The 26,278-nt window shown below is 49.6% G+C and overlaps 1 protein-coding gene across 1 annotated transcript in view; it reads right to left on the bottom strand.

Moving 5' to 3' along the window:
• The window catches only part of LOC121544566 (angiopoietin-related protein 7), a 41,903-nt gene that overhangs the window by 1,616 nt on the left and 14,009 nt on the right, over window positions 1-26,278 (bottom strand). The window contains exons 3-7 of the mRNA XM_041854521.2: window positions 7,504-7,738; window positions 4,730-4,867; window positions 3,587-3,680; window positions 2,877-2,999; window positions 2,593-2,788 (exon numbers count right to left, since the gene is read on the bottom strand). Of these exons, the coding sequence (XP_041710455.2) occupies window positions 2,593-2,788; window positions 2,877-2,999; window positions 3,587-3,680; window positions 4,730-4,867; window positions 7,504-7,738 (786 nt within the window). The remainder of the gene's footprint in view (window positions 1-2,592; window positions 2,789-2,876; window positions 3,000-3,586; window positions 3,681-4,729; window positions 4,868-7,503; window positions 7,739-26,278) is intronic.

Here is a 26,278-nt window from a genome sequence, read left to right on the forward strand (position 1 = left end):
AACACACACACACACACACACACACACAGAAACACACACACACACACAGACACACACAGAAACACTCACACACAAACACACACACACACACACACAAACACACACACACACACACACACACACAGAAACACACACACACACACACACACACAGACACACACACACACACACACACACACACACACAGAAACACACACACACACACACACACACACACACAAACACACACACACACACACACACACACACACACACACACACACAGAAACACACACACACACACACACAAACACACACACACACACACAAACACACACACACACAAACACACACACAAACACACACACACACACACACACACACAGAAACACACACACACACACACATAGACACACACAGAAACACACACACACAAACACACACACACACACACAAACACACACACACACACACACAGACACACACAGAAACACACACACACAAACACACACACACACACACAAACACACACACACACACACACACACACACACACACACACACACACACACACACACAGAAACACACACACAGAAACACACACAGAAACACCCACACACACACAGACAACCACGTCTGATGCAAATAACCTTACTATTGCTTTGGCTGTAATTTGGAAGTGTAAGTGTGTGTGCATTCAGAAAGTATTCAGACCCCTTGACTGTAATTTGGAAGTGTAAGTGTGTGTGCATTCAGAAAGTATTCAGACCCCTTGACTGTAATTTGGAAGTGTAAGTGTGTGTGCATTCAGAAAGTATTCAGACCCCTTGACTGTAATTTGGAAGTGTAAGTGTATATACAGTGCATTCAGAAAGTATTCAGACCCCTTGACTGTAATTTTGTTACAATACAGCCTTATTCTAAAATTGATTAAATCGTTTTTTCCCCCTCATCAATCTAAACACAATACCCCATAATGACAAAGAAAACAGGTTTTTAGAAATTATAGCAAATTTATAAAAAATAAAAATCTTAAATATCACATTTACAGAGTATTTTACATAAGTTTTACATAAGTATTTGCTATGACACTCGAAATTGAGCTCAGGTGCATCCTGTTTCCATTGATCATCCTTGAGATGTTTCTACAACTTGATTGGAGTCCACCTGTGGTAAATTCAATTGATTGGACATGATTTGGAAAGGCACACACCTGTCTATATAAGGTCCCACAGTTGACAGTGCATGTCAGAGCAAAAACCAAGCCATGAGGTTGAAGGAATTTTCCGTAGAGCTCCGAGACAGGATTGTGTCGAGGCACATATCTGGGGAAGGGTACCAAAACATTTATGCAGTATTGAAGGTCCCCAAGAACACAGTGGCCTCCATCTTTGTTAAATGAAAGAAGTTTGGACCACCAAGACTCTTCCTAGAGCTGGCCCCCCGGCCAAACTGAGCAATCGGGGGAGAAGGGCCTTGGTCATGGAGGTGACCAAGAACCCGATGGTCACTCTGACAGAGCTCTAGAGTTCCTCTGTGGAGATGGGAGAACCTTCCAGAAGGACAACCATCTCTGCAGCACTCCGCCAATCAGGCCTTTATGGTAGAGTGGCCAGATGGAAGCCACTTCTCAGTAAAAGGCACATGACAGCCCACTTGGAGTTTGCCAAAAGACACCTAAAGGACTCTCAGACCATGAGAAACCAAGATTCTCTGGTCTGATGAAACCAAGATTGAATTATTTGGTCTGAATGCCAAGTGTCACTTCTGGAGGAAACCTGGCACCATCCCTACGGTGAAACATGATGGTGGCAGCATCATGCTGTGGGGATGTTTTTCAGCGGCAGGGACTGAGAGATTAGTCAGGATCAATGGAAAGATGAATGGAGCAAAGTACAGAGAGATCCTTGATGAAAACCTGCTCCAGAGTGCTCAGGACCTCAGACTGGGGTGAAGGTTCACCTTCCAACAGGACAACGACCCTAAGCACACAGCCAAGACAATGCAGGAGTGGCTTCGGGACAAGTCTCTGAATGTCCTTGAGTGGCCCAGCCAGAGCCCGGACTTGAACCCAATCAAACATCTCTGGAGAGACCTGAAAATAGCTGTGCAGCGACGCTCCCCATCCAACCTGACAGAGCTTGAGAGGATCTGCAGAGAAGAATGGGAGAACCCCCCCCAAATACAGGTGTGCCACGTTTGTAGCATCATACCCAAGAAGACTCCAGGCTGTAATCGCTGCCAAAGGTGCTTCAACAAAGTACTGAGTAAAGGGTCTGAATACTTGTGTAAATTTGATTTTTTTTCGTTTTTAATTTTTAATAAATTTGCAAAAATTACCAAATAAACTGTGTTTGCTTTGTCATTATGGGGTGTTGTGTGTAGATTGATGGGGGGGGGGGGAAACTATGTATATCCACTTCAGAATAAGGCTGTAACGTAACAAAATGTGAAAAATTCAAGGGGTCTGAATACTTTCCAAATGCACTGTGTGTGTGTGTGTGTCAATGATGTGTGTGTGTGTGTGTGTCAATGATGTGTGTGTGTGTGTGTGTGTGTCAATGATGTGTGTGTGTGTGTGTGTGTGTGTGTTTGTGCGTGTGTATACGCTACCTTGTAGTAGACTCCATTGAGGTTGGCATAGAAACACTGGTGGTACCACCAGCCAGCGTGTGAGATCTCAGCACAGATATCCCCTGTGTCTGGAGTACTGAAGTCCTGTTTATCATGGTACCAGCTGAACGAGTCCTCTACTGTCCCACTGTAGCCTGACACATGCAGCCGGTAGTGGTTCCCCTCATCCTCAATACTACACACACACACACAGGAGAGGGTTAACATGCTCACACATGCAGGCAGGTAGGGCTAACGTGTGTGTGTTGTGTGTTGTACTATACCTGAAGCTCTGGTAGAAAGCGTGTTTGTGGTGATGTGTCCAGTCCTCCAGGTCTATCCTGAGGCTGTAGTCTCCCTGGGTGGACAGGTGGTGGATGTGTTCGTTCCCCAGCCAGTACTCAGACCTACAGGGGAGTCAGAGTTCTATTAAAGGGGAGTCAGAATTCTACAAGGGAGTCCGATATCTATTAAAGGGAAGTCGGAGTTCTATTAAAGGGGAGTCGGAGTTCTATTAAAAGGGGAGTCGGAGTTCTATTAAAGGGAAGTCGGAGTTCTATTAAAGGGGAGTCGGAGTTCTATTAAAGGGGAGTCGGAGTTCTATTAAAGGGGAGTCGGAGTTCTATTAAAGGGGAGTCCGAGTCCTAGAACTACACAGAAGTCAGTCTCATACTCAGACTTCACAACCAAACCACATCAAACTTAATTCAAACTACATTTCCCACAACGTTGCAAAACACTTGACAAACAACATATACCATTTAGCAGACCCTTTTATCCAAAGTGACTTACAGTCATGCTTGCATACATTTTGTGCGTATGGGTGGTCCCGGGAATCAAACCCTCTAATCAGACACTGATTCAGAACCCTGGTGAGTAGAATTCATCTCTGGCTGGCCAGTCAGTAACGGTCAATTACCAAACTAACTCAACTGTGAATTAACTTGATAATTAACCTAATTAACTTGGCAATGAATAAATTAATATGACGTACCTAAGCTCTCCGAATCCCTCTTTATAGTCCTGCCAGCCTCTATTGAAGTTCACCTTCCCATCCTGACGCCGCTGGAACACCGTCCAACCACCACCTGACACAGAGGGGCGACACATACCTTGTCTGTCAGGCCAACATTAGCCATTTACACCAAGAGGTCAAGCCCTTGATAAGGTCACTGATGTTGTACTAAGAATGCATTACACATTTGATAATAGGGTTACATAATTCCGTGAACTTTTCCTAAAATTCCCTGGTGTTATAACGAGTTTTGATAAAGGATTCATTAATGTGTGTAAACTCCTAAGCTGTAGGAGGGACAGAGAACAAGGACACACCATGTTTTTAATTGGTGTCACGAGTGAGTAACAGAAGGTCAGTGTGCCAAGATAGATTGGGGGGGCCACTGGTGCTAGTCTTAGGATGGGGTGCGTGATGGAATGGCCTGGCTAGGGTGCAACACGACACCAAGGAGGTAGATGATATGGTGGTGGATGAGTGACAATCAATAATGGTTTAGCAACTGTGTAAGATAAAAGTAGATTGGAAGGGCGTTATGTAAACTGAGAGATTTTGTATGGAAGTCATTCATATGACGAGGCGAAACACGTGCAGCTTGTCATAGAATCCAGTACTGAAATAAATATAAATCAACCTTCCAGCTGAGTGTCGACTGATCTTACTATCCTGAACTTCTCAATACCAGAAACTCATCATAACACCTGGTTTTCCAGAAATCCTGGTTGGAGGATTTCCTGCTTATTCCCACATAATTCCAGGAGTCTTCCAACCAGGATTTCTGGAAAACCAGGGAATTTTGGGGAAAGTTCACGGAACTTTGCAATCCTATTATCAAAAGTGTGTGTGTGTGAGTCTGTGTGTGTGTGTGTGCGTGCGTCTGTGTCTGTGTCTGTGTATGTGTGTGTGTGTGTGTGTGTGTGTGTGCGTGCGTCTGTGTCTGTGTGTGTGTGTGTGTGTGTGCGTGCGTCTGTGTCTGTGTGTGTGTGTGTGTGTGTGCGTGCGTGCGTCTGTGTGTGTGTGTGTGTGTGTGTGTGTGTGTGTGTGCGTGCGTGCGTCTGTGTCTGTGTGTGTGTGTGTGTGTGTGCGTGCGTCTGTGTCTGTGTCTGTGTGTGTGAGTCTTACCCTCTGTGTCCATGTCACAGTAGACCTCTACAGGCTGGGAGCCCAGAGAGGGAACCACCGTGTAGACACCTGACCGATACACCCCGTTATAGTACAGTGATGCACAGTCTATTGGACAGTTCTTCACATGCTGCACCTCTGGAAAAACACACACACACACACACACACACACACACACACACACACACACAAGTGAGATAATAAATACATTTTGAATTTAGAACATAAAACACTATTGCAACGATTTGTTTCCAGCGGCAGCATTGAGGTAGAATAGGTAGGAAAGAAGACCTTCAAATAAAAACCAAGTGTGACTGGTTTTAACAGGTTAAAGATTAAACCAGGTTTGACTGGTTTTAACAGATTAAAGATTAAACCAGATGCGACTGGTTTTAACAAAGATTGAAGTTTGTGTGATTTGTTCAAATGTTGTCCCCGTTATCGACAAGTCCTTTTTTCCACACTCTCCATTTCAGATAATAAGTGTTTGATGCAGTATGTAATGATTAACTACAGTACATGTCTGTATAAAGACAGGGACTGAGCCCTATAGACTACTCCAGTACATGTCTGTATAAAGACAGGGACTGAGCCCTATAGACTACTACAGTAGATGTCTGTATAAAGACAGGGACTGAGCCCTATAGACTACTACAGTACATGTCTGTATAAAGACAGGGACTGAGCCCTATAGACTACTACAGTAGATGTCTGTATAAAGACAGGGACTGAGCCCTATAGACTACTACAGTAGATGTCTGTATAAAGACAGGGACTGAGCCCTATAGACTACTACAGTACATGTCTGTATAAAGACAGGGACTGAGCCATATAGACTACTACAGTAGATGTCTGTATAAAGACAGGGACTGAGCCCTATAGACTACTACAGTAGATGTCTGTATAAAGACAGGGACTGAGCCCTATAGACTACTCCAGTAGATGTCTGTATAAAGACAGGGACTGAGCCATATAGACTACTACAGTACATGTCTGTATAAAGACAGGGACTGTGCCATATAGACTACTCCAGTACATGTCTGTATAAAGACAGGGACTGAGCCCTATAGACTACTACAGTACATGTCTGTATAAAGACAGGGACTGAGCCCTATAGACTACTCCAGTACATGTCTGTATAAAGACAGGGACTGAGCCCTATAGACTACTCCAGTACATGTCTGTATAAAGACAGGGACTGAGCCCTATAGACTACTCCAGTACATGTCTGTATAAAGACAGGGACTGAGCCATATAGACTACTACAGTAGATGTCTGTATAAAGACAGGGACTGAGCCCTATATACGCTACTCCCTCATTACTGATGTAGTATCATTTCATAATGAGGGGACATGCTGTTACTCTGCTGTTCTGTCTGTCTGGGTCATGGGCTCAGGGAGAGAGTGGAGGGGTCAGAGAGAATGGCATCACTCAACAGGGTCAAAGCAAAGTAAGTGAAGTTCTAAGCATGGCACTTGCATTGCCAGAGTTGTGGGTTCGATTCCCACGGGGGGACCAGTTCGAAAAAGTATGAAAAATGCATGCACTCACTGCTGTAAGTCGGTCTGGATAAGAGCGTCTGCTAAATGACGTAAATGTACTACATCAAGATTTCTGAACGATGATAACTCGTTATCATAGAGTTGAATAGAAGGCGCACTTGCGAAAAAAGCCCGTTTTAGCATGGGGCAGCGTCATTGAGAACTTTCACCATTTTGAAGTAGTCAACTGGCTGGGACTTCCTATGGGTTAAGGAAGGATCACATGATTCCACCCATGTCAGCAAGATCGAGGGATAAAGCCAACAAATTATTTGGTAACACTTTATTTGGACAGTCCACCTGTAAAAGCTCTAAACAAACTGTCAACAGACTATCCGTAACATAGCAACTGCATGTCTGTTGACTCAACAACAACAACAACAACAACAACAAGTTCTTATGAACCCCAGTTCAGTGTTAACACAGATGTTAGGGCTAGACCCCGTAGAAACCACAGGAGGTTGGTGATGTAACAGTGTTGCTTTCGTCTCTCTCCTCGTCCCTACCTGGGTGGGCTCGAACCAGGGACCCTCTGCCCACGTCGACAACAGTCACCCTCGAAGCGCCGTTACCCGTCGCTCCGCAAAAGCCGCGGGGAAACAACTACTTCAAGGTCTCAGAGCGAGTGACGTCACCGATTGAAACGCTACTAGCGCGCAACCGCTAACTAGCTAGCCATTTCACACCGGTTACAGTGGCACCTTTAATTGGAGAGGACGGGCTCGTGGTAATGGCTGGAGCGGATTAAGGTGGAATGGTATCAAATACATCAAACAAATGGTTTGATGCCATTCCATTCCATTATTAATTCCTGACATTATTATGAGCCGTCCGTCCCTCAGCAGCCTCCGCTGCTACACACACCTGTCTGTCTAGCATCAATAATTAGCAGACAGAAAGAGAGATCCCACTGGGCACACACTTGTTGAATCAAACATTGTTTCCACGTCATTTCAATGAAATTACGTTGAAACAACGTGGAATAGACATTGAATTGACGTCTGTGCCTAGTGGGACGCATCCCTGTTGTATCATTGAGTGTGTGTGCAGCTGTGTGTGTGTGTGTGTGTGTGTGTGTGTGTGTGTGTGTGTGTGTGTGTGTGTGTGTTATTCCACCTGTTCACGCTGCTGACGTTCAAGTCCTAAATGTGGACAAAGCCAGGACATGGTTCTCTAAACGGTTGTTATGCATTAGACACTCATTATAATGGTGTGCGTGCGCCTGCGTGTACCTGGGTGAAGGGCCTGCTGGGCGCTGAGCAGAGGGCTGGTCCTGACGATGTTGATCATGCAGCCGGGGTTGCGTTTGACGCGTTCGACCGTCATGGTCAGGTTCCGGACCTGAGTCTGCAGATCAAACAGGATGGCACCGTGGGTGTGCAGCAGGCTGTCGGCTTCAGCGTACTGAAGCTCCAACACTCTGAAACGGTCCTCTAAAGACCCGTTCAAGTTGTTCCTCTCCTCACCCTGAGAGAGAGGGGGGAGAGAGGAGTGGAGGGAGATTGGGAGAGAGGAGTGGAGGGAGAGACAGAGAGATAGTTATCAGTATGTTTTTGATAAATTGGATAATACATGATTTGTTGCTTGGTAAATAAAATAACTGTCTCACTGTTAACAACATTGTTTTACCTACAACACTCAGTCAAAGTAACATTTAAATAGATCAGGGAAGGAGGGAGGTGGGGGAGATAGGTAGGGAGGGAGGTGTGGGAGAGAGGGAGGGAGATTTGGTAGAGTTAGGAGGTGGGGAGAGAGGGAGGGAGGGAGGTGTGGTAGACAGGTAGGGAGGGAAGGAGAGAGGCAGGGAGGGAGGTGGGGCAGAGAGGGAGGTAGAAAGGGAGGGCCGGGAGGGAGGGGAGAGAGGTTGGGTAGAGAGGGAGGGAGAGAGGTGGGGTAGAGAGGGAGGGAGGGAGGGAGGGAGGTGGGGTAGAGAGGGAGGAGAGAGGTGGGGTAGAGAGGGAGGGAGGGAGGTTGGGTAGAGAGGAGGGAGGGGGGAGGTTGGGTAGAGAGGGAGGGAGGGAGGTGGGGGTAGAAAGGGAGGGAGGGAGGTGGGGCAGAGAGGGAGGGAGGGAGGTGGGGTAGAAAGGGAAGGAGGAGGTGGGGCAGAGAGGGAGGGAGAGAGAGAGGTGGGGAGGTATGGAGAGAGGGAGAGAGATGGGGTAGAGAGGGAGGTAGAGAGGGGAGGTTGGGTAGAGAGGGAGGAGGGAGGTTGGGTAGAGAGGGAGGGAGGGGAGGTGGGGTAGAAAGGGAGGGAGGGAGGTGGGGCAGAGAGGGAGGGAGAGAGAGAGGTGGGGAGGTATGGAGAGAGAGGGAGAGAGGGAGAGATGAGGTAGAGAGGGAGGTAGAGAGGGAGGTTGGGTAGAGAGGAAGGGAGGGAGGTGGGGGTAGAGAGGGAGGGGAGAGGTTGGGTAGAGAGGGAGGGAGGGAGGGAGGTTGGGTAGAGAGGAGGAGCGAGGATGGGTAGAGAGGGAGGGAGGGAAGTGGGGTAGAAAGGGAGGGAGGGAGGTGGGGCAGAGAGGGAGGGAGAGAGAGAGGTGGGGAGGTATGGAGAGAGGGAGAGAGGGAGAGAGATGGGGTAGAGAGGGAGGTAGAGAGGGAGGTTGGGTAGAGAGGAAGGGAGGTTGGGTAGAGTGGGAGGGAGGGAGGGGAGGGAGGGAGGTTGGGTAGTGAGGGGAGGGAGGTTGGGTAGAGGGGAGGGAGGGAGGGAGGGAGGTTGGGTAGTGAGGGAGGGAGGGAGGGAGGTGGGGGTAGAGAGGGAGGTAGAGAGGAGGTTGGGTAGAGAGGGAGGGAGGGAGGGAGGGAGGTTGGGTAGTGAGGGAGGGAGGTGGGGTAGAGAGGGAGGTAGAGAGGAGGTTGGGTAGAGAGGGAGGGAGGGAGGGAGGGAGGGAGGGAGGGAGGGAGGTTGGGTAGTGAGGGAGGGAGGTGGGGTAGAGAGGGAGGGAGGGAGGTGGGGTAGAGAGGGAGGTAGAGAGGGAGGTTGGGTAGAGAGGGAGGAGGGAGGGAGGGAGGGAGGGAGGAGGGAGGGAGGGAGGGAGGGAGGGAGGGAGGGAGGGAGGGAGGGAGGGAGGTTGGGTAGTGAGGGAGAGAGGTGGGGGTAGAGAGGAGGTAGAGAGGGAGGTTGGGTAGAGAGGGAGGGAGGGAGGGAGGGAGGGAGGTTGGGTAGTGAGGGAGGAGGTGGGGTAGAGAGGAGGGAGGGAGGTTGGGTAGAGAGAAAGGGAGGGAGGGAGGGAGGTTGGGTAGAGAGGGAGGAGGAGGGAGGGAGGAGGGAGGGAGGGAGGAAGTTGGGTAGAGAGGGAGGGAGGAGGTGGGGTAGAGAGGGAGGGAGGGAGGGAGGTGGGGTAGTGAGGAAGGGAGGGAGGTTGGGTAGAGAGGAGGGAGGTTGGGTAGTGAGGAGGGAGGGAGGGAGGGAGGTTGGGTAGTGAGGAAGGGAGGGAGGTTGGGTAGAGAGGGAGGGAGGTTGGGTAGTGAGGAGGGAGGGAGGTTGGGTAGAGAGGGAGGGAGGGAGGTTGGGTAGAGAGGGAGGGAGGGAGGTTGGGTAGAGAGGGAGGCAGGGAGGTTGGGTAGAGAGGGAGGGAGGTGGGGCAGAGAGGGAGGGAGAGAGGGATGGCAGGGAGGGAGGGAGAGAGAGGTGGGGAGGGATGGAGAGAGGGAGAGAGGGAGAGAGATGGGGTACAGAGGGGAGGAAGAGAGGGAGGTTGGGAGGGAGGGAGGGAGGGAGGGAGGTTGGGTAGAGAGGGAGGGAGGGAGGGAGGGAGGTTGGGTAGTGAGGGAGGGAGGGAGGGAGGTTGGGTAGAGAGGGAGGAGGTTGGGTAGTGAGGAGGGAGGTTGGGTAGAGAGGGAGGGAGGGAGGTTGGGTAGAAAGGGAGGGAGGTGGGGGCAGAGAGGGAGGGAGAGAGGGATGGCAGGGAGGGAGGGAGAGAGAGGTGGGAGGGGTGGAGAGAGGGAGAGAGGGGGGATAGATGGGGTACAGAGGGAGGTAGAGAGGGAGGTTGGGTGGAGAGGAGGGAGGGAGGACGGGTAGTGAGGGAGGGAGGTGGGGTAGTGGGAGGGAGGTTTTGTAGAGAGGGAGGGAGGCAAGGAGGGAGGGAGGAAGTTGGGTAGAGAGGGAGGGAGGGAGGTGGGGGTAGAGAGGGAGGGAGGGAGGGAGGGAGAAGGGAGGGAGGGAGGGAGGGAGGAAGGGAGGTTGGGTAGTGAGGGAGGGAGGGAGGAGGGAGGGAGGTTGGGTAGAGAAGGATGGAGGTTGGGTAGTGAGGGAGGGAGGGAAGTTGGGTAGAGAGGGAGGGAGGGAGGTTGGGTAGAGAGGGAGGGAGGTGGGGTAGAGAGGGAGGGAGGTTGGGTGGAGAGGGAGGGAGGGAGGTTGGGTAGAGAGAAAGGGAGGGAGGGAGGGAGGTTGGGTAGTGAGGGAGGGAGGGAGGGAGGGAGGACGGGTAGTGGGAGGGAGGTTTTGTAGAGAGGGAGGGAGGGAGGGAGGGAGGGAAGTTGGGTAGAGAGGAAGGGAGGGAGGTGGGGTAGAGAGGGAGGGAGGTTGGGGGAGAGAGGGAGGGAGGTGGGGCAGAGAGGGAGGGAGAGAGGGATGGCAGGGAGGGAGGGAGAGAGAGGTGGGGAGGGATGGAGAGAGGGAGAGAGGGAGAGAGATGGGGTACAGAGGGAGGAAGAGAGGGAGGTTGGGAGGGAGGGAGGTTGGGTGAGAGAGGGAGGAGGGAGGTGGGGGTAGAGAGGGAGGGAGGGAGGGGAGGGAGGGAGGTGGGGGTGAGAGAGGGAGGGAGGGAGGGAGGGAGGGAGGGAGGGAGGGAGGTTGGGTAGTGAGGGAGGGATGGAGGGAGGTTGGGTAGAGAGGGAGGGAGGGAGGTTGGGTGAGAGAGGGAGGGAGGGAGGTTGGGTAGAGAGGGAGGAGGTGGGCAGAGAGGGAGGGAGAAAGGGATGGCAGGGAGGGAGGGAGAGAGAGGTGGGGAGGGATGGAGAGAGGGAGGGAGAGAGGGAGAGAGATGGGGTACAGAGGGAGGTAGAGAGGGAGGTTGGGTAGAGAGGGAGGGAGGGAGGGAGGTGGGGGTAGAGAGGGAGGGAGGGAGGGAGGTTGGGGAGGGAGAGCAGGAGGGATGGAAAGAGGGCGAGAGGGAGAGAGATGGGGTACAGAGGGAGGGAGGGAGGGAGGGAGGGAGGAGGGAGGGAGGGAGGGAGGGAGGGAGGAGGGAGGGAGGGAGGGAGGAGGTTGGGTAGTGAGGGAGGGAGGAGGTTGGGGTAGAGAGGGAGGGAGGGAGGAGGTTGGGTAGTGAGGGAGGGAGGTTGGGTAGAGAGGGAGGGAGGTTGGGTAGAGAGGGAGGGAGGGAGGTATGGAGAGAGGGAGAGAGAGAGGGAGGGAGGTATTGAGAGAGGGAGTGAGATGGGGTAGAGAGGGAGGAAGGGAGGGAGGGAGGTTGGGTAGAGAGGAGGGAGGGATGGAGGGAGGTTGGAGTAGAGAGGAGGGAGGAGGTGGGAGGTTGGGTAGAGAGGGAGGAGAGAGGGAGGGAGGTTGGGTAGAGAGGGAGGGAGGGATGGAGGGAGGTTGGGTAGTGAGGGAGGGAGGGAGGTTGGGTAGGGAGGGAGGGAGGGAGGTTGGGTAGAGAGGGAGGGAGGGAGGTTGGGTAGTGAGGGGAGGGAGGAGGGAGGTTGGGTAGAGAGGGAGGGAGGGAGGGAGGTTGGGTAGAGAGGGAGGGAGGGAGGGGAGGTTGGGTAGTGAGGAGGGAGGTTGGGGTGGGTGAGGGAGGAGGGAGGGAGGGAGGGAGGGAGGGAGGAGGGAGGGAGGGAGGGAGGAGGAGGGAGGGAGGGAGGGAGGGAGGGAGGTTGGGTAGAGAGGGAGTGAGGGAGGGAGGTTGGGTAGAGAGGAGGGAGGGAGGGAGGAGGTTGGGTAGAGAGGAGGGAGGGGAGGGAGGGGAGGAGGAGGTTGGGTAGAGAGGGAGGGAGGTAGGGCAGAGAGGGAGGGAGAGAGGGAAAGAGAGAGGGAGGGAGGTATGGAGAGAGGGAGAGAGGTATGGAGAGAGGGAGAGAGAAGGGGTAGAGAGGGCGGTAGAGAGGGAGGTTGGGTAGAGAGGGAGTGAGGGGAGGGAGGGAGGTTGGGTAGAGAAGGAGGGGAGGGAGGGAGTGAGGGAGGGAGGGAGGGAGGTTGGGTAGAGATGGAGGGAGGGAGGGAGGGAGGTTGGGTAGTGAGGGAGGAGGGAGGGAGGGAGGGAGGGAGGTGGGGTAGAGGAGTGAGGGAGGGAGGGAGGTTGGGTAGAGAAGGAGGGAGGGAGGAGTGAGGGAGGGAGGTTGGGTAGAGAAGGAGGGAGGGAGGGGGAGGTTGGGTAGTGAGGGAGGAGGGAGGGAGGGAGGGAGGTGGGGTAGAGAGGGAGGGAGGGAGGGAGGGAGGTTGGGTAGAGAAGGAGGGAGGGAGGTTGGGTAGAGAGGGAGGGAGGGAGGGAGGGAGGGAGGTGGGGGCAGAGAGGGAGGGAGGGAGGTTGTAGTGAGGGAGGGAGGGAGGGAGGGAGAGAGATGGGGGTAAGGAGGGAGGTAGAGAGGGAGGGAGAGAGATGGGGGTAAAGAGGGAGGTAGAGAGGAGGTGGGGTAGAGAGGGAGGGAGGGAGGAGGGAGGGAGGAGGGAGGGAGGGAGGGAGGGAGGAGGAGGAGGGAGGGAGGGAGGGAGGGAGGGAGGAGGGAGGGAGGGAGGTTGGGTAGAGAGGAGAGGGAGGGAGGGAGGTTGGGTAGAGAGGGAGGGGGAGGTGGGTAGAGAGGGAGGAAGGGAGGGAGGGAGGTTGGGTAGAGAGGAGAGGAGGGATGGAGGGAGGTTGGGTAGTGAGGGAGAGAGGGAGGTTGGGTAGGGAGGGAGGGAGGTTGGGTAGAGAGGGAGGGAGGGAGGGAGGGAGGGAGGGAGGGAGGGAGGGAGGGAGGGAGGGTAGGAGGTTGGGTAGTGAGGGAGGGAGGGAGGGAGGTTGGGTAGAGAGGGAGGGAGGGAGGGAGGGAGGGGGGAGGGAGGGAGGGAGGGAGGGAGGTTGGGTAGAGAGGGAGGGAGGGAGGGAGGGAGGTTGGGTAGTGAGGGAGGGAGGGAGGTTGGGTAGAGAGGGAGGGAGGGAGGGAGGTTGGGTAGAGAGGGAGGGAGGTAGGGCAGAGAGGGAGGAGAGAGAGAGAGAGAGCGAGGGAGGAAGGTATAGAGAGGGAGAGAGGGAGAGAGAGAGTGAGAGAGAGGGAGGAAGGTATAGAGAGAGGGAGAGAGGGAGACAGATGGGGTAGAGAGGGAGGTAGAGAGGGAGGTTGGGTAGAGAGGGAGGGAACATTGTTTTGTTTTCTTAAAATGCTGTCCACGTTAGCGTGTTATCATGCCAAGACCGTGTCTCATATGACCACCTGCGGTGAGCAGGTCCTTAATATCTACCAGGATTTAAAGGTGTCTGCCTTGACTAAGACTTACAACACAGAGGAAGAGGGCAGAGAGGGGGGAGGAAGGGGAAGCTTCCATTAGCATAAAGAGCTGAGTTGGATTGAAGACAGAGGGGAGAGGGTGGGGGGTTGAGGAAGGGGGAGGGAGCGAGAGAGAGAGAGTAGTTGTAATTAATTAATTGGACTTACAGTGAGCTCCAAAAGTATTTGGACAGTGACACGTTTGGTAGTTTTGGCTCTGTACTTCAGCACTTTGGATTTAAAATGATACAATGACTATGAGGTTAAAGTGCAGACTGTCAGCTTTAATTTGAGGGTATTTTCATCCATATCATCCATATCGGGTATTTTCATCCATATTTAGGAGACCAAATACTTAACTTTTTACTACTTTAATACACATAAGTCAATTTGTCCCAATACTTTTGGTCCCCTAAAATCGGGGGACTATGTACAACAAGTGCTGTAATTTCTAAACTGTTCACCCGATATGGATGACAATAGCCTCAAATTAAAGCTGACAGTCTGCACTTTAACCTCATAGTCATTGTATCATTTCAAATCCAAAGTGCTGAAGTACAGAGTCCCAATACCTTTGGGACCCACTGTGTATAGCGCTTTTCTAGACACCCCAAAGCACTTCACATAGAAAAGGGGGAAGCCCACCTCATCCACCACCAATGTGTAGCACCCACTTGGGTGATGCACACTAACCAATTTGCGCCAGAACGCTCACCACACATCAGCTAACAGGTGGACAGGTCGGGAGTGATATGTGCCAATTAGGAATGAGGGGGATGATTAGGTGGCCATGATGGAAATGGGTCCAGGTTGGGAGTTTAGCCAGAACACCGCGGTTAAAACCCCTACTCTTACGATAAGTGCCAATGGGATTTTCAATGACCACAGAGAGTCAGGACACCCGTTTTTAAACGTCCCATCCAAAAGACGGCACCCTACGCAGGGCAATGTCCCCATGACCTGGGACATTGGGATTTGATCTGAAAACCAGCCCACTACCAGCCCTCAAAAACTACTTCCAGGACCCTGCTTAGCTTTAGAGACAGTGGGAGAGAGGGTAAGGGGGAGTGAGAGACCGAGAGAGGAGAGAGAGAGAGAGAGAGAGAGAGAGTAAGGGGGAGTGAGAGACCGAGAGAGAGAGAGAGAGAGAGTAAGGGGGAGTGAGAGACCGAGAGAGGAGAGAGAGAGAGAGTAAGGGGGAGTGAGAGACCGAGAGAGGAGAGGGAGAGAGGGTAAGGGGGTGTGAGAGACCGAGAGAGGAGAGAGAGAGAGGGTAAGGGGGAGTGAGAGACCGAGAGAGGAGAGAGAGAGAGGGTAAAGGGGGAGTGAGAGACCGAGAGAGGAGAGAGAGAGAGGGTAAGGGGGAGTGAGAGACCGAGAGAGGAGAGAGAGAGAGAGGGTAAGGGGGAGTGAGAGACCGAGAGAGGAGAGAGAGAGAGGGTAAGGGGGAGTGAGAGACCGAGAGAGAGAGAGAGAGAGAATAAGGGGGAGTGAGAGACCGAGAGAGGAGAGAGAGAGAGGGTAAGGGGGAGTGAGAGACCGAGAGAGGAGAGAGAGAGAGAGTAAGGGGGAGTGAGAGACCAGAGAGGAGCGGAGAGAGGGTAAGGGGGTGAGAGACCGAGAGAGGAGAGCGAGAGAGGGTAAAGGGGAGTGAGAGACCGAGAGAGGAGAGAGAGAGAGAGAGTAAGGGGGAGTGAGAGACCGAGAGAGGAGAGAGAGAGAGGGTAAGGGGGAGTGAGGGACCGAGAGAGGAGAGAGAGAGAGGGTAAGGGGGAGTGAGAGACCGAGAGAGGAGAGAGAGAGAGGGTAAGGGGGAGTGAGAGACCGAGAGAGGAGAGAGAGAGAGGGTAAGGGGGAGTGAGAGACCGAGAGAGGAGAGAGAGAGAGGGTAAGGGGGAGTGAGAGACCGAGAGAGGAGAGAGAGAGAGGGTAAGGGGGGTGAGAGACCGCGAGAGGGGAGGGAGAGAGGGTAAGGGGGAGTGAGAGACCGAGAGAGGAGAGGAGAGAGGGTAAGGGGAGTGAGAGACCGAGATAGGAGAGAGAGAGAGGGTAAGGGGGAGTGAGAGACCGAGAGAGGAGAGAGAGAGGGTAAGGGGGAGTGAGAGACCGAGAGAGGAGAGAGAGAGAGAATAAGGGGGAGTGAGAGACCGAGAGAGGAGAGAGAGAGACAGTAAGGGGGAGTGAGAGACCGAGAGAGGAGAGAGAGAGAGGGTAAGGGGGAGTGAGAGACCGAGAGAGGAGAGAGAGAGAGGGTAGAGGGAGAGAGAGGGAAGGAGAAACAGAGAAAAATGTATGATTGTCTTTGGCCATGTAAGAACTCAACTGTGTCCTGTCCTAGGGATAGATTCAACCCGTAGTAAGATCCACTTTATAGCGCAATGGAAATGTAAAGGTAATTTCCGATTGTGCCGACATATGCAGCGTTTACCGTGAATGCAGTCTCCACGAAAGCGGAAACATTGCCTTTAATTATTTTTTTTCACCTTTATTTAACCAGGTAAACCAGTTGAGAACAAGTTCTCATTTACAACTGCGACCTGGCCAAGATAAAGCAAAGCAGTGCGATAAAAACCACAACAACACAGAGTTCCATATGGGGTAAACAAAACGTACAGTGTGTGCAAATGTAGTAAGTTATGGAGGTAAGGCAATAAATAGGCCAAAGTGCAAAATAATTACAATTGAGTATTAACACTGGAGTGATAGATGTGCAGAAGATGATGTGCAAATAGAGATACTGGGGTGCAAATTAGCAAAATAAATAACAATGTAAATAACAATATGGGGATGAGGTAGTTGGGTGGGCTAATTACAGATGGGCTGTGTACAGGTGCAGTGATCGGTAAGCTGCTCTGACAACTGATGCTTAAAGTTAGTGATGGAGATAAGTGTCTCCAACTTCAGCGAACTTTGCAGTTCGTTCCAGTCATTTGCAGCAGAGAACTGGAAGGAATGGCGGCCAAAGGAGGTGTTGGCTTTGGGGATGACCAGTGAGATATACCTGCTGGAACGCATACTACGGGTGGGTGTTGCTATGGTGACCAATGATCTAAGATAAGGCAGGGATTTGCCTAGAAGTGATTTATAGATGACCTGGAGCCAGTGGGTTTGGCGACAAATATGTAGTGAGGGTCAGCCAACGAGAGTGTACAGGTCACAATGGTGAGTAGTATATGGGGCTTTGGTGACAAAACGGATGGCACTGTGATAGACTACATCCAATTTGCTAAGTAGATTGTTGGAGGCTATTTTGTAAATGACATCGCTGAAGTCAAGGATCGGTAGGATAGTCAGTTACGAGGGCATGTTTAGCAGCATGAGTGAAGGAGGCTTTGTTGCGAAATAGGAAGCCGATTCTAGATTTAACTTTGGATTGGAGATGCTTAATGTGAGTCTGGAAGGAGAGTTTACAGTCTAACCAGACACCTAGGTATTTGTAGTTGTCCACATACTCTAGGTCAGACCCGCCGAGTGTAGTGATTCTAGTCGGGCGGGCGGGTACAAGCAGCGTTCGATTGAAGAGCATGCATTTAGTTTTACTAGCGTTTAAGAGCAGTTGGAGGCCACGGAAAGAGTGTTGTATGGCATTGAAGCTTGTTTGGAGGTTTGTTAACACAATGAAGGGCCAGATGTATACAAAATGACGTTGTCTGCGTAGAGGTGGATCTAAGAGTCAACAGCAGCAAGAGCGACATCATTGATATCCACAGAGAATAGAGTCGGCCCGAGAATTGAACCCTATGGCACCCCCACAGAGCCTGCCAGAGCCTGCCAATAAGAATGTACTGTCTTTTATTGATCGCGGTTATTATATCGTTTAGGACCTTGAGCGTGGCTGAGGTGCACCCATGACCAGCTCGGAAACCAGATTGCATAGCGGAGAAGGTACGGTGGGATTCGAAATGGTCGGTGATGCGTTTGTTAACTTGGCTTTCAAATACTTTCAAAAGGCAGGGCAGGATGGATATAGGTCTGTAACAGTTTGGATCTAGAGTGTCACCCCCTTTGAAGAGGGTGATGACCGCAGCAGCTTTCCAATCTCTGGGGATCTCAGACGATACGAAAGAGAGGTTGAACAGGCTAGTAATAGGGGTTGCGACAATTTCGACGGCTAATTTTAGAAAGAAAGGGTCCAGATTGTCTAGCCCAGCTGATTTGTAGGGGTCCAGATTTAGCAGCTCTTTCAGGACATCAGCTATCTGAATTTGGGTGAAGGAGAAGCGGGGGGGAGGGGCATGGGCAAGTTGCAGCGGAGGGTGCAGAGCTGGTGGCCGGGGTAGGGGTAGCCAGGTGGAAAGCATGGCCAGCTGTAGCAAAATGCTTATTGAAATTCTCGATTATCGTAGATTTATCGGTGGTGAAAGTGTTTCCTAGCCTCAGTGCAGTGGGTAGCTGGGAGGAGGTGCTCTTATTCTCCATGGACTTTACAGTGTCCCAAAACATTTTGGAGTTAGTGCTACTGGATGCAAATTTCTGTTTGAAAAGGCTAGCCTTTGCTTTCCTAACTGATTGTCTATATTGGTTCCTGACTTCCCTGAAAAGTTGCATATCGCGGGGGCTGTTCGATGCTAATGCAATACGCCACAGGATGTTTTTGTGCTGGTCAAGGGCAGTCAAGTCTGGGGCGAACCAAATGAAATCAAATTTTATTGGCCACATGCGCCGTATACAACAGGTGTAGACATTACAGTGAAATGCTTACTTACAGCCCTTAACCAACAATGCATTTATTTTTTTATAAAAAAAGTAAAATAAAACAACAACAAAAAAGTGTTGAGAAAAAAAGAGCAGAAGTGAAATAAAATAACAGTAGGGAGGCTCTACATACAGGGGGGTACGGGTGCAGAGTCAATGTGCGGGGGCACCGGCTAGTTGAGGTAATATGTACATGTGGGTAGAGTTAAAGTGACTATGTATAAATAATTAACAGAGTAGCAGCAGCGTAAAAAGATGGGGGGGGGGGGTGGGGAGGCAGTGCAAATAGTTCAGGTAGCCATGATTAGCTGTTCAGGAGTCTTATGGCTTGGGGGTAGAAGCTGTTGAGAAGTCTTTTGGACCTAGACTTGGCACTCTGGTACAGCTTGCCGTGCGGTAGCAGAGAGAACAGTCTATGACTAGGGTGGCTGGAGTCTTTGACAATTTTGAGGGCCTTCCTCTGACACTGCATGGTATAGAGGTCCTGGATGGCAGGAAGCTTGGCCCCAGTGATGTACTGGGCCGTACGCACTACCCTCTGTAGTGCCTTGCGGTCGGAGGTCGATTAGTTGCCATACCAGGCGGTGATGCAACCAGTCAGGATGCTCTCGATGGTGCAGCTGTATAATTCTTTCTGAGGACCCATGCCAAATCTTTTCAGTCTCCTGAGGGGGAATAGGCTTTGTCGTGCCCTCTTCACGACTGTCTTGGTGTTTGGACCATGATAGTTCATTGGTGATGTGGACACCAAGGAACTTGAAGCTCTCAACCTGTTCCACTACAGCCCCATTAATGAGAATGGGGGCGTGCTCAGTCCTCTTTTTTTCCTGTAGTCCACAATCATCTCCTTTGTCTTGGTCACGTTGAGGGAGAGGTTGTTATACTGGCACCACACGACCAGGTCTCTGACCTCCTCCCTATAGGCTGTCTCATTGTTGTCAGTGATCAGGCCTACCACTGTGAACAGAGAGTACAGGAGGGGACTGAGCACGCACCCCTGAGGGGCCCCCGTGTTGAGAATCAGTGTGGCAGATGTGTTGTTACCTACCCTTACCACCTGGGGGCGGCCCGTCAGGAAGTCCAGGATCCAGTTGCAGAGGGAGGTGTTTAGTCCCAGGATCCTTAGCTTAGTGATGAGCTTTGAGGGCACTATGGTGTTGAATGCTGAGCTGTAGTCAATGAATAGCATTCTCACGTAGGTGTTCCTCTTGTCCAGGTGGGAAAGGGCAGTGTGGAGTGCAATAGAGATTGCATCATCTGTGGATCTGTTTGGGCGGTATGCAAATTGGAGTGGGTCTAGGGTTTCTGGGATAATGGTGTTGATGTGAGCCATGACCAGCCTTTCAAAGCACTTCATGGCTACAGACGTCAGTGCTACGGTCGGTAGTCATTTAGGCAGGTTATCTTAGTGTCCTTGGGCACAGGGACTATGGTGGTCTGCTTGAAACATGTTGGTATTACAGACTCAGTCAGGGACATGTTGAAAATGTCAGTGAAGACACTTGCCAGTTGGTCAGCACATGCTCGGAGTACACGTCCTGGTAATCCGTCTGGCCCTGCGGCCTTGTGAATGTTGACCTGCTTAAAAGTCTTACTCACATTGGCTACGGAGAGCGTGATCACATAGTCATCCGGAACAGCTGGTGCTCTCATGCATGCTTCAGTGTTGCTTGCCTCGAAGCGAGCATAGAAGTGGTTTAGCTCGTCTGGAAGTATTGTGTCACTGGGCAGCTCGCGGCTGTGCTTCCCTTTGTAGTCTGTAATAGTTTTCAAGCCCTGCCACATCCGACGAGCATCAGAGCCGGTGTAGTACAATTCAATCGTAGTCCTGTACTGACTCTTTGCCTGTTTGATGGTTCGTCGGAGGGCATAGCGGGATTTCAAATAAGCGTCCGGGTTAGAGTCCCGCTCCTTGAAAGCGGCAGCTCTACCCTTTAGCTCAGTGCGGATGTTGCCTTTAATTCATGGCTTCTGGTTGGGGTATGTACGTACGGTCACTGTGGGGACGACGTCATCGATGCACTTATTGATGAAGCCAGTGACTGATATAGTGTACTCCGCAATGCTATCTGAAGAATCCCGGAACATATTCCAGTCTGTGCTAGCAAAACAGTCATGTAGCTTAGCATCTGCGTCATCTGACCACTTTTTTATTAACAGAGTCACTGGTGCTTCCTGCTTTAGTTTTTGCTCATAAGCAGGAATCAGGAGGATAGAGTTATGGTCAGATTTGCCAAATGGAGGGTGAGGGAGAGCTTTGTATGCGTCTCTGTGTGTGGAGTAAAGGTGGTCTAGAGTTTTTTTTCCTCTGGTTGCACATTTAACATGCTGGTAGAAATGAGGTAGAACTGATTTAAGTTTCCCTGCATTAAAGTCCCTGGCCACTAGGAGCGCTGCTTCTGGATGAGCGTTTTCCTGTTCACTTATGGCCTTATACAGCTCATTCAGTGCAATCTTAATGCCAGCATTGGTTTGTGGTGGTAAATAGACAGCTATGAAAGATATAGATGAAAACTCTCTTGGTAAATAGTGTGGTCTACAGTTTATCATAAGATACTCTACCTCAGGGGCTATATCTGTTCTTAGTTCTGAATTTTTTGAATGGGGCATGCGTATTTAAGATGGAGAGGAAAGCACTTTTGAAGAACATCCAGGCATCCTCTACTGATGGAATGAGGTCAATATCCATCCAGGATACCCGGGCCAGGTCAATTAGAAAGGCCTGCTCGCTGAAGTGTTTTAGGGAGCGTTTGACAGTGATGAGGGGTGGTTGTTTGACCGCGGACCCATTACGGACGCAGGCAATGAGGCAGTGATCGCTGAGATCCTGGTTAAAGACAGCGGAAGTGTATTTAGAGGGTAAATTAGTCAGGATGATATCTATAAGGGTGCCCATGTTTACGGATTTAGGGTTGTACCTGGTAGGTTCCTTGATAATTTGTGTGAGATTGAGGGCATCTAGTTTAGATTGTAGGACGGCCGGGGTGTTAAGCATATCCCAGTTTAGGTCAGCAAGCAGTACGAACTCTGAGGATAGATGGGGGGCAAGCAATTCACATATGGTGTCCAGGGCACAGCTGGGGGCTGAGGGGGGTCTGTAGCAAGCGGCAACAGTGAGAGACTTATTTCTGGAAAGGTGGATTTTTAGAATTAGAAGCTCAAACTGTTTGGGCACAGACCTGGATAGTATGATAGGGCTCTGCAGGCTATCTCTACAGTAGATTGCAACTCCGCCCCCTTTGGCAGTTCTATCTAGACGGAAAATGTTGTAGTTCGGAATGGACATTTCTGAATTTTTGGTGGCCTTCCTATACCAAGATTCAGACACTGCTAGAACATCAGGGTTGGCAGAGTAAAGCAACGCAGTGAATAACTCAAACTTGGGGAGGAGACTTCTGATGTTAACATGCAAGAAACCAAGGCTTTTACGGTTACAGAAGTCAACAAATGATAGTGCCTGGGGGGTAGGAATGATACTGGGGGCTACAGGGCCTGGGTTAACCTCTACATCACCAGAGGAACAGAGGAGGAATAGAATAAGGATACGGCTAAAGGCTTTAAGAACTGGTCTTCTAGTGCGTTGGGTACAGAGAAAGGGGGCAGATTTCCGGGCGTTGTAGAATAAATTCAGGGCATTATGTACAGACAAGGATATGGAAGGATATGAGTACAGTGGAGGTACACCTAAACATTGGGTAACTATGAAAGAGATAGCATCACTGGAGGTACCGATTGAGCCGGTTTCCGCGTGTATGGGGGTGGGACAAAGGAGCTATCTGAGGCTGGTTGAGCTGAACTTGGGGCTCTACAGTGAAATTGTATAATAAGAACTAACCCAAACAGCAATAGGCTAGGCATATTGACATGGGAGAGAGGCATAACGCAATCACAGGTGTTATTCGAGAGGGCTAAGACAACAACTGGTAATGGCAACGAAAGTTTGGGCTGAGGCTAAACAGATAAACAGGATGGGGTACCATGCAAAGGAACAGTCCAGCAGGCATTAGCTGTGTAACTGAGTGATCATAAGGTCCAGTGAACAGCACTAAGCAAGTCCGGGAGCAGATCGTAGGCTGCTAAAGCACAGGCGAGCAGGAGGCATGGCTGTTGATTGCGCGTGCTAGCAGGCCGGGGCTAGCAGATGGATCTTCGTGGTCGTCGCAACAGGAAGCCTGTTGAAACCACATCAGACGATTACGTCGGCAGACCAGTCGTGATGGATCGGCGGGGCTCCGTGTCGATACTAGGAGGTCCCGTCCGGTTGACAGAGAGGTAGATATCCGGGAGATGGACCTTGCTCTAGGCTAGCTCAAGACTAACTGGTACGTTGGGAAGTGGTGATTAGCCAACAACAGCCATTCGGTTGCAGCTAGCTAGTTGCGATGGTCCGGTGTTAAGGTCCAGTGATTCAGTGATTCCTGCAGAAAATCCGATATGCTCTGGGTCGATAGCACGCTGTGCAGACTGGCCGATAATTGTCCAGGCTAGAGTTGGCTGGTAGGTAGTGCAGGCCACGGACAGTGGTGAAGACCGCTAACGGTGGCTAATAGCAAGTAGCTAGTTAGCTGGCTAGCTGACTAGTTTCAGCCGTAGGTTCTTGATAAAAATAAATAAATAATAGAATCCGTTCCACATTGGGTGAGGCGGGTTGCAGGAAAGTATATTTAGTTAAAGGATGGAAAGTGAGATAGAGAAATATATACGAATAAAAGACAAAAAAACAAAAAAAAATGGCTATTTACACGAGGACACAACACAACACACGACCACACTGCTACGCCATCTTGGATAAGATAAACCGCGGATCTTCAGTGCTACGAATTGAATCTAGGCCCTAATGTTTTCATCATGGAGAGATGACCCCCTGGAATTTATTAAAGTGAGTCCTTTAACAGAGACCATCCCAGTCAACTCACAATTCAATCACACGGTTAGAATGCTAACCGTTACCCCCACTGGCTATGGTAGGTTGGGGACTGACACCAGTTCAGGTCTCAAGGAGGGACACGGCACAGCAGCTCACTAGCCAGCTAGCTCACACCTACTCACACCTACTCACACCTGCTCACACCTACTCACACCTACTCACACCTACTCACACCTACTCACACCTGCACACCTACTCACACCTGCTCACACCTACTCACACCTACTCACACCTACTCACACCTGCTCACACCTACTCACACCTACTCACACCTCCTCAGATCTGCTCCACCCCGTAGGCTAGTGGCCAATCCTCAAAAAGGGCTTTAGTTTTTGAGATACCCCTACCCGAGGTAGAACAAAACACTATATTTTAACTATATCAGAGCTTGCAATATTGGGTTACATGACCTTATTTGTCCCACCCCCGCTCCAGCCAGGCGTTATTCTGCACTGTTTTGAGTTTAAGGAGTGTGTCACAATATCTATAATTTTAACCACTTTTGCAGCGATTTTTTTTTCTCTCACAACCATCCATTTCATAAATGGGATTACAATAGTCACAACATCAAAAGACGTGTTACTGTATGTATTTCTGTCATATCCCACAGCACTGAATGACAGCAAATATGACTTGGAAAGTTGTCTATTGATCAGCTACCAAAAAGTGAAGTTTACATTCATCAAATATTAATAGTTGATATTTCCGCCTATTGTATCTCTGTGTTTACAGGTCTATATTTCCAAGATGCTTAAGATATACGAATGCTGTTTGTTTCTGTATGTAGGGGCATACAAAACTGACTACTTGTATCCAAAATTGTTGCAATATCAGAGCTTGCAATATTGTGTTACATGAGTTTATGTGGCCCATCCCAGTGCTGTAAAGTACTTAAGTAAAAATACTTGAAAGTACTACTATTCTTGACAACTTTCACTTTTACTTACATTTTAGTCATTTAGCAGACGCCTCTTATTCGAGAGCGACTTACAGTTAGTGAGTGCATACATTTTTTATACTGGCCCCCCGTGGGAAACGAACCCACAACCCTGGCGTTGCAAGCGTCATGCTCTACCAACTGAGCTACACAGGACCAAGCTAAGAATGAGTAAGTCCAAGCAAGGAGTAAAATCTTTGATGTGTAATAATGTGATTGTGTATGTGATTGACTCTACATACAGTAATGAGAGAAAATTGATAGGGGTACTCAAAGTGCTTGGAGAGGAAACATTCAATGTGCCAGTGGATGAGCGGGCACATGAGACGTGGCTTCAATTCATGTCAGGAGAGAGTTGAGTGGATAGCTTTTGTTTCTTACATCCCATTATTGCAGAAATACAATTTGACATAAAGTGGTGTTATTTCTTTTCTATGTTGAGTTCTATGTTGTAACAGTCACTGGTATAATTTAAAGGGATACTTGGTGATTTTGGAACTTGTGGATACCATTTTAATGTATCTGTGTCCAGTATGAAGAAAGTGAGAGGTAGTTTTGCGAGCCAATGCTAACCAGCATTAGCGCAATGACTGGAAGTTTATGGGTGTCTGCTAGCACAGTTAGCAATTGCGCTAGCGCTAGTTAGCAACTTCCTTCAAAACTGCACGCAGAGACATAAAAATGGTATCCAGAAGGAGCCCTTTAATTAACTAAATCATTTAACTTTATAATTGAACCATTATCATTAACAACAAACTGTAAAATGTCTTCTGTTTACCTCCGTGTCTCCATAGTTACCGGTACCATGTCTGCAGCATGAAAGCCGGTTGTGTTCACTACATTCCTAAAGAAAATGATGTATTTTTTACACCATACATTTTCCCTGGCACCCAAAAGTACTCTTTACATTTTGAATGCTTAGCAGGACAGGAAAATGGTCTAATTCACACACTTATCAAGAGAACATCCCTGGTCATCCCTACTACCGCTGATGTGGTGGACTCACTAAACACACATGCTTCGTTTGTAAATTATGTCTGAGTGTTGGAGCGTGCCCCTGGCTATCTGTAAATAAATAAATAAAATACATAAAAAGGTGCCGTCTGGTTTGCTTAATATAAGGAGTATGAAATGATTTATACTTTTACTTTCAGTTTTGATACTTAAGTATATTTGAGCAATTACATTTACTTTTGATACTTAAGTATATTTAAAACCAAATTCTTTTAGACTTTTACTCAAGTAGGATTTTACTGTGTAACTTTTACTTTTACTTGAGTCATTTTCTATTAAGGTATCTTTACTTTTACTCAAGTATGACAATTGGGTGCTTTTTCCACCACTGACCCATCCCCACATTTTGAGTTTAGGGGGGTGTCTCACAATATATTTCAATTTAACCGCTTTTGCAGTAAAATATTTTTACACAACCATCCATTTCATAAATGGGAGACATTAGAGATGTGAAAAAACATGGTTGATGTTTTGATCTACCTCAGGTAGGGTTGTCAAAAAAAATGTGGAGGCCTTGCCACTAGCTTATATCTCCCACAGCTGATGTAGCCTGTACTTCCTGGTGCTGATGTAGCCTGTACTTCCTGCTGCTGATGTTGCCTGTACTTCCTGCTGCTGATGTAGCCTGTACTTCCTGCTGTACTGTATGTAACCTGTACTTCCTTCTGCTGTAGCCTGTACTTCCTGCTGCTGATGTTGCCTGTACTTCCTGCTTTTTATTTTATTTTATTATTTTCACCTTTATTTAACCAGGTAAGCCAGTTGAGAACAAGTTCTCATTTACAACTGCGACCTGGCCAAGATAAAGCAAAGCAGTGCGATAAAAACAACAACACAGAGTTACATATGGGGTAAAAAAAAACATAAAGTCAAAAAATACAACAGAAAATATATGTACAGTGTGTGCAAATGTAGCAAGTTATGGAGGTAAGGCAATAAATAGGCTATAGTGCAAAATAATTACAATTAGTATTAACACTGGAATGATAGATGTGCAAGAGATTATGTGCAAATAGAGATACTGGGG

Source organism: Coregonus clupeaformis, unplaced genomic scaffold (assembly GCF_020615455.1).
Source record: "Coregonus clupeaformis isolate EN_2021a unplaced genomic scaffold, ASM2061545v1 scaf0032, whole genome shotgun sequence".
Taxonomy (NCBI): Eukaryota; Metazoa; Chordata; class Actinopteri; order Salmoniformes; family Salmonidae; genus Coregonus; species Coregonus clupeaformis.